General features: G+C 33.1%; 1 protein-coding gene across 3 annotated transcripts in view; it reads right to left on the reverse strand.

The window, feature by feature from the left end:
• The window catches only part of LOC110028741 (peroxisome biogenesis protein 1), a 61,789-nt gene extending 53,933 nt beyond the window's left edge, over positions 1-7,856 (reverse strand). For all 3 annotated transcript variants that reach the window (XR_002294452.1, XM_020730718.1, XM_020730719.1), the window contains exons 1-3: positions 7,559-7,856; positions 7,249-7,422; positions 4,326-4,425 (exon numbers count right to left, since the gene is read on the reverse strand). Coding sequence is in view for 2 of the 3 variants with exons in the window: in XM_020730718.1 (XP_020586377.1) it covers positions 4,326-4,425; positions 7,249-7,422; positions 7,559-7,753 (469 nt within the window). In the remaining variant the exon portion in view is untranslated. The remainder of the gene's footprint in view (positions 1-4,325; positions 4,426-7,248; positions 7,423-7,558) is intronic.
• Positions 7,857-8,171: the final 315 nt, after the last annotated feature.

Here is an 8,171-nt window from a genome sequence, read left to right on the forward strand (position 1 = left end):
TCTTTTGCACACCTCTTTGAATTTCGTTGAAAAGTCTTATCCTTTTAAAGTCCTTGAAGATAATTTTTTCTGATTTTTATCGAGAGTATTTTTAAGTGATTTCGGTCATTTGAGATGTAATTAACTATAGGGGCTTGCCCTTATAGGGAGCTTTTCCGAACTCAATTTAAAATAAACCCTATTTAATTTTTCATATTAAATAGGAGAATTTGTCGGCAAATAAAACGGTTTCGCAGACCAAACGGACGTCATATATATCTTAATTTATCTGATCGAGCTTCATCCTCAAGTCTTGTGTTTATTCCTCGGGATAGATACAGGATTTGAGGTAAAGCGTTCTTTCATTTAAACTATGAAAAATATGGGATCAGTTTGATTTTCATATTTGATTTTAAACTTAAATCTATATGTGAATTAAAACGTCCTTCCGAAGCGGGCGTCGGGATTTCGATTCCGGTGACCGACAGCTTCTCACGGGCGACTCCTCCCCCAATCCACCCATTCACCCTTTTCCCTGCCGACAACTTCTATAGGAAGAGAAAAGAATAGTAGGAAAGAAAACTCCTACACAAGACGAAGGGGTAGGAATACTCCAGAAAATAGCCATTAAGGCTTTCCAAAAGGGGGAAGAGCACGTGAAGAGGGGAGGTAGTCCCGCCTTCTCCACGGAACTCGCAATCATTCTGCCTTGATCCATCGCAATAGTGTTTTGGGTCGGTCCCTCTGGACCAGTGAGGAAGTTGGCCAGTCAGTTCAATCGGGTGGCATTTAAGGTCTCGCGTTAGAGGAGTTGTTAGCACTCTGCTACGGGGGCACCTTTTAGTGCCCTGCTTTAGTTTCCCGGGGTTGGAGAGCTACGTCCTCATTCGTCAAAGCTCCTGGATCCTCATGGTACGTCGTTAAGTCCCTTTGTAGATCAATCATGTCGGTTTTGCTATTCCACAACACATTTTGGTATCATAGGTGGTCGTCCTCTTTTGGCACCTCCAAAGCGAGAGTTGTATATAGAGGTGGGTTCCCCCCATGCATCTCTTGAGCCCTTACATCTGAAATCTTATTTTCTCACTTCTCGTGTCCAACGTACGGTTGTTGAGTAACAATTATGTGAGGCAAACTAAATTCTGGGATGAAATCTGTAGCAGGTTGTGTCACTATCACTAACGACCATGAGAGACATCTTCTTCAGTGACGGGAACTGGATCTCAATAAAGAATTTTCATTCCCCTTAGGCTCCTAAGGCACATTTCAGAGTTGAGGTTCAACCCACCAGTCTAGAAATCTGTTGATGGGTAGCTGATTCTAACATCTACTCACTATAGTAGTCAACGCATCGGACATAATCACTTTTTGATTTTCATTTTTAATACATTTTACTTGAGTTAACTTTTTTACTTTTGTCTTTGTTTGGCAAGTTTATACATAAATTTTTCACCCTTTTTAGTATCTAATCTATCAGAAAGATCACTGAAAGTATAATTTTTAGCGTCACAGATTGTTCTCTTAAACTCACTACAGGTCATTTTATATTTTTCCCAGTTCTCTAAGCTTTTATATTTAAACTAATTTTTATAATATAAATTTTTATATTTTATCTTTTCTTATGTATTATTATTCCATCAACAACTATATTTATTTATAGAAACTTTTTCTTTTGATTCTCAAGTACATCTTTTGTCACTTATTTAATAGTGTTTGTTATTTTATCACACATAGAATTTGTATCTTCATGAACATCTCAAATCTTAAAATCTTAAAGTTTACTCGTAAAAATAATTTTATTCGTATCTAATTCTACAACAATTATTCCTAGTATTCTTTATTTTAAAACTCTTTATCTTAAAATCTAGAACTAATAATCGATATTGAGTACTTAAATCCTTACATTCTCAATGATCCCTTCTTCTCTAAATATCCCTTCTTCTCATATATATATATATATATATATATATATATTAGATTTATTATTTTACATAATAATAAATATATATAATAAAATAAAATTAGATTTATTTTATTTTAAAATTAGATTTATTAGATTCATTATTATAAATAATAAAATTAGATTTATTAGATTGATTATATAATAAAATTAGATTTATTAATAATAAAATTACAATATATATATATATATATTATTTTATTAGATTCATTCTTATAAATAATAATATATTCATCTGTTTTCTTGAATAAAATATTAGCAATAACAAGATCATACGCTAAAACAAACTCTAATATAATTCTACCTTCTTCATTAATCACTCTAAAATCGTAGCCACCATGAATATTTTTAAAATCTTCTCTACTCTACCGACATGTCCATTTAAATCTACTCCAATAAAAATTCTTTCGTTAAGAGGTATATCATTTGTAACTAGTTTTCTAGATCATTCCATAATTTTTCTCTATATCTAAACCTACTTGAAAAATATTTGCATTTATAATGTTAAAAATCTTAATATCAACAATAATCATAAGGGCTATAACTCTATCAACAATTCTATTGATTTTTACAACATTTTCTTTCAAACTCTTATTTATAATTACATCTATAACATTTCTAGTGCGACTCTTACCTAAATACCAAAGTTTAAAACCGAAGTTATCAATCTCCTTGACCTTTTCTCCAACTCATTTAGTTTCTTGAATACATAAGATATTTATCTTTCTATAAACCATAATATCAATTAATTCCATTAATTTTGGTTGAACAAAAAAAAAGAGGGATGTTATGGCTGAAATTGTTGTTGGGTCGTAAAGAGATTAAGAGTGTTGGGCAAGTTAGCTTGAGAGACAATCTCATAAGAACTATGAAATAGATCATGAGTGAGAGAAGTGAGAGCATTTACAGCAACTATTATGAGAGAAAAAGAGACCGTGAGAAGAGACGAGATGTGAGTAGTAGGTGGAGAATAGTGGAAAGGAGTCTTGATTACAATGAGTGTGGAAGGTGGTAGTGATGGCAGGAAGAGAGAAAGGAAGTGAGAAAGACAAGTTGAGTGAGAGAGAAAGAAGGCAAGCAGAACTAGAGCAAAAGCTAGAGAAATAAATTGAGAGAAAGAGACAACAGGAGAAGAGAAGCGTGATTGAAAGACTTGAGAAAGAAAAATCAAGGAATAGCTACGACTTGGAGAGGGGTCGAGACTTAAACGGTTGATGCAATAGTGCAAGGAAATATGGCTCCATGGGCAAGATTTATGATCGTAGCTAAGTAAAATCAGTATATACACGGGGAAACAAGCTTAATGTGAATAAATTGGCATGGATTTATAAAAAAATAATACTTATATTAAGAATGCAGTCTAGGACTCCAATTGCAAGGCTACAAAAACTATTTAATTATCAAGTCTACTTATACGGATGAGGGTGAGAATGATAGGCTACTTAAAATCTAAACATGGTATTAACAGCAAAGTAATTTCCCTTAGATAAAAGCATTCACAGTACCAAGATGAAAAACTTACATTTTGTCTTTAGGGTAATCGCCAAGACTCTTCTCCCATTAATTTATTCTATTCCTTATAATTGAATGTCATTTAAGCAGGCTAATCATCAGAAAGTATCTTGTCTTCGATTTGATTTCTTTTAATGAAATCAAACAATTTTGGCACTAATCCTGCTTGAATTTAACAAACACGTAAGCCTGCATAAACATGGCATTCTGCAACCTACCCATGGTGTATGCATTACATGGTAATAACTGTAGCATAAATCATTCTCTTAGGATTCTCTAGGTTTATGGATTTGTTTTACATTCCATTGTCTGGTAACAAAGTTTACTGATTTCATCAATATTTGTAATTTCACATGTTTCAAACTGTGCTAGAAACTGCCACCAAATGAGCATTAGTCTGAGGGCTAGATGCCACCTCTCTACTTCGATGAAGCGTCATTACTGACTATTTCTGAAGAAATCTAATAAAGGTTATTAAACAGGTGAACTTTATCGATTAGTCAAGGTGAAATATCATTAAAGAAACTTAACCTGCATTGCCGACTAAATGATTGAACCGTAGCCAAATTTCTAATTAAAAATATTAACCAACTTCAACAAAGGCACACCATAAGTGCTTGAAATTCTTGTGTCCCGATTCACATTTACCATATTGCAGCTTGCTATTAGATCCTATGAGGTTAAGATTAACAATTTGACAAGAATTGATTATTCTAATGAAGATAAAACAGAAGTCACATGCAACTGTAGTATTTCTGTAAAAATACAAATAAGCAGGAAAAAACTGGAACTCCTTAAGTTTGAAAAGCATGGTCGACATTTTAAAACCATCAATAAATGAGGCAAGGCAGTGGAGTAAAAAAAATTCCCTTACCTACCGGTTTGTTAGGAGAAACTGAAACAACAGTAAACTCAACAACCATGTGCCCATGCAACCACAAAGGGAACTTCATCCCTTCAAATACAATCCCTACCTGCATTAAGAAAATATAAAACGTAGTCTGTCACAGATCCTAAACAAAACAACAAAATATTGGCATAGATGTACAGCACAGTGTACAAAACAAAAAAGATCATGGGAACAGAGAAGATTATTGGTTCTTTAATAAATAGATTGTCGAACAGAAACCTATTGACAATGTTAGACAAAGAAATATTAGCAAAAGCATCACATTAAAGTAATTTTACTATTAGAAAGAAGATCTACACCCTCAAATCACTTTTTAATATCAGAAAAAGGATCTAGACCCTCAAATTAGCTACACGGCACCAAACCATTTGCAAAGACTGTAGCATTTACAACCCCTTCCAAGATATCAGCTGTCGCTTTTGATGAGCACCAAGAGACTCGGTGATGTGGAGCTGCTCCGTTCCCTCATCTTCCATTTGGTTGAATCCTTTCTATTACTCCTGCCACCAACTCTTTTATTGGTGACTTAAAATGCTTCTGCAACTGCTAACGGCTCCTCCAATAGTTCCATAGTACCTATGACTCAGTTGGCTTCTGTGATCGTAGGTTATTCTGTTGTCCTTTTTTTTTCCTTTTTCACTTTTTTTATTTCATGTTAACCTTCTCTGGCAAATAGTCAACTTTCTTCTCTAAAGATGATTTCTGCTATAATTGCAGTTGGATATTGAGATATCTGCATTTGTTTTCCCTGATTGAAATTATTGAAAAATGGTTTCTTCAGCAAGTCACGTGCTTAAACATTTGTAGCTTCTTCTACTGTCGAGATTGCTCTATTTTCAATAACAATTATATGACACTTATGGGATGCTTTGATCGATGCATTGGGAAATAAACAAGGATTTTGTGATTGCAAATAGGGATATAAGGCAACGTACAAAATGCAGTCAATTTTGTTCTGAATAGAATTCTAGATGGATCTGATATTTCCTCTATCTCTAAGATTCAATTCCTTATTAAAATGAGAGGCTTCAAGATTTCTAGGAGAGATTACCTCCTCGCACAGACGTGAGGCTCACTTTTGCTTTTGGTGAACCCTCCTACTTTTTACCTTGCTCTATATTAGTTATTGAATAATTGTGTGATTGATTTTACTCAGCAAGTGAAACAATTTCAAATCAATGTATAACTTTCTTGATTCATACTTTATCCGTTACTTCTAGTGCAAATGGCATTGCCGTTTCATTTGAAGTTACTTCATTTATAATTTTAATATGATTGAAAAAAATGGTAATCAAAGACATGCCAATTTTTTACTTACCGACAATTAAATTATGCAAACTTGTATTCAAAAGTTTTCTTTTCATCAAGCAAAGCATAAGCCTCTAAATAAGATCATTAAATTACCTTAAAAATATTAAAAATAAAGAATTTAAGAGTTAAAGTTTTAAATGGTGCCATAATAATATATGAAGCCATACAAGCACTCAATAATAAGCAAGAATACTTAGATAAAATTAAACAAACAAACATGCCATGAAATTAAATGGTCATGATTTGGAACTCCAAATTTAAAAGTTTCTTAAGTTTCCATCGCTTAAAATGTATTTATTAGAATCACCAACTTCCTTCATTACTTTTTTGACTCCCTTATCCTCATTTGTACTATCATTCACTCATCTTCGTCATTATTTTTAATTTCAATCATCATCCTCTTACCTAATCAATAAAAATGCCCCAAGATGCTTTGCACGTGCTTTATCAAAAGCATGCATTGGAATATTCTTTATTTTCACCTTCTCCTGCAAGATTTAAATCTAAAACATTATCTATATATTGCCCAAGAAGTCATAATTGCCTTATTCCTAAGTTATTATTTGAGAATGAGATCATGTTCACTACTAATGATGGATATTGAGCGAACCCTGTGAGGCTGAAAGATAGATTTTTATATAATGACTTACTGAATATTTATACAGGGAATCCAAGGGCTACACTTAGATCTGTTGAAAAAAAAAAATAATTAAACAATTCATCATTGTCAAATGTTTCCAAGTTGAGAAAAATTGATAAGAGAGGTTACTTTTCCTATGGCTTCTATTTGTGGAAAAGATTCTAAAATTCTCTTTTTTGCACAATAGGGGTGTGCATTATTTGACTAAAATAAAATAAAAAAACTGAATTTGTCTTATTTTGTTGGTTTGCTTTGTGTTAAAACATTGTACCATTACACGTATCAATTTTGACTTTATTTTTAAACTTTGGCTCTCGGTTCGATTTTTGCTATTATAAAACAAATTAAATCAAAAATCAAATTACAATAATATTTTAAAGCAATAAAGCTCATGAATTATAGATAACTGCATCATGTATAGAATGGACACACAAAACGGCGTAAAAAGAGCCATGTACTCAAAAATATTGAGATATAAAAATTTGCAATTATCTTCAAATTTAATATATTTTAAGCATAGGAAGATTGGAAGCAGCTTAAGTAGGCATTACCAGTTTAATAAACCTGAATGACAAGCAAAGTTCTACACAGTTAACCAAACATGAAGTCCATCAATTCAAACTTAACACGAAGATGGTGATCTATAAGTTTCAAAAATTGAGTTAAATGTTATGGGCCAAAATTCACTTAGATAATTGGTATTAAACCAAAAAAGGCTATTGGTGGAACAGAGGGGATGATTAATAAAACAAACAAGGTTAGAACAGCAAACGTGCAAGATGCAAACGATCCATCTCTTGATATAAAATACCCTTCATTCAACTGAATGATGTTTACTATCTTTTGACTGGAAAAGAGTTAATTGATAAACTGAAAGCACCTACGACGATCAAAAGCATATCAAAAAACTTAACATTAGAAAGCTCTTTGCAGTACCTGCTTCAATATAACCTCCTCAGCAGCCTCTGAGTTCAACTCCAAGATTTCCCAGTCATCCTCACTATTAGGTTCTATGTTAACCAGGGAAGCTTTGGGAAGATTACCAATTGCTTTCACTCGCACTTTAGTTCCATTTAATAAAGAAATACATTCAGCAACTTGCTGGCCAATCTGGAAAACCAATTCAAAATAATTCGCCGAGAAACTGGAGGACTCAAAGACCAAAACCAAAGTTTCCAACTTGCTAGACCATTGCTTGCCGCTGAAGAACTTTGGTGATAAAACATAGATGGAATATAACAGGTACCTCAATTTTGGAGGACTTTGAGGCGGATCCCGACCAGGCGACGCGCCAGAAGTCGCCGGAATATGATCGGAGCTCTAGAGCAAGAACCGGAGGAAGGAATCCACCGCTCGTAGACTGTAGGGTCTCAATAAGAGAAATAGGGAGCGAAACGAAGCAGCTCTCGATTCCCCCAACCACCCTGACCTCCAACTCCATCAGCCCTTCCAATTTCTATCCTTCCGTGGTGTTCAAGCTCAAGAGAGCGAGCCAGCACGAGAGCCTCTTGGAAGGAAGACAGCCATTGTCTAGATTTCTGCGAATCGGCCCTATTTTTTGTCGGAAAAACATTTCTGTCAAATCTATTTTAATCAAAAAAAAAATCTTAATATTTAATTATTTCGGATGAATATAATATAAATTTATATTCAACTAAAACCATTCTCATCATAATATTTTGATTACGGTTTTCTAATTTTTTTTAAACTAAATTTAATTTTAATTTTAATTGATTTATAAGATATGAATTATTCAAAATGTCTTGTATTGCATCGAGATCAGTTTAGCTTGTAAATAAGAAAGATGTAATAATTTACTTAAAAATTTTATCTTAAAACTATTTTATAATCCTTTAAAT

This window comes from Phalaenopsis equestris, unplaced genomic scaffold, assembly GCF_001263595.1.
Source record: "Phalaenopsis equestris unplaced genomic scaffold, ASM126359v1 Scaffold000522, whole genome shotgun sequence".
NCBI classification, from domain to species: domain Eukaryota; kingdom Viridiplantae; phylum Streptophyta; class Magnoliopsida; order Asparagales; family Orchidaceae; genus Phalaenopsis; species Phalaenopsis equestris.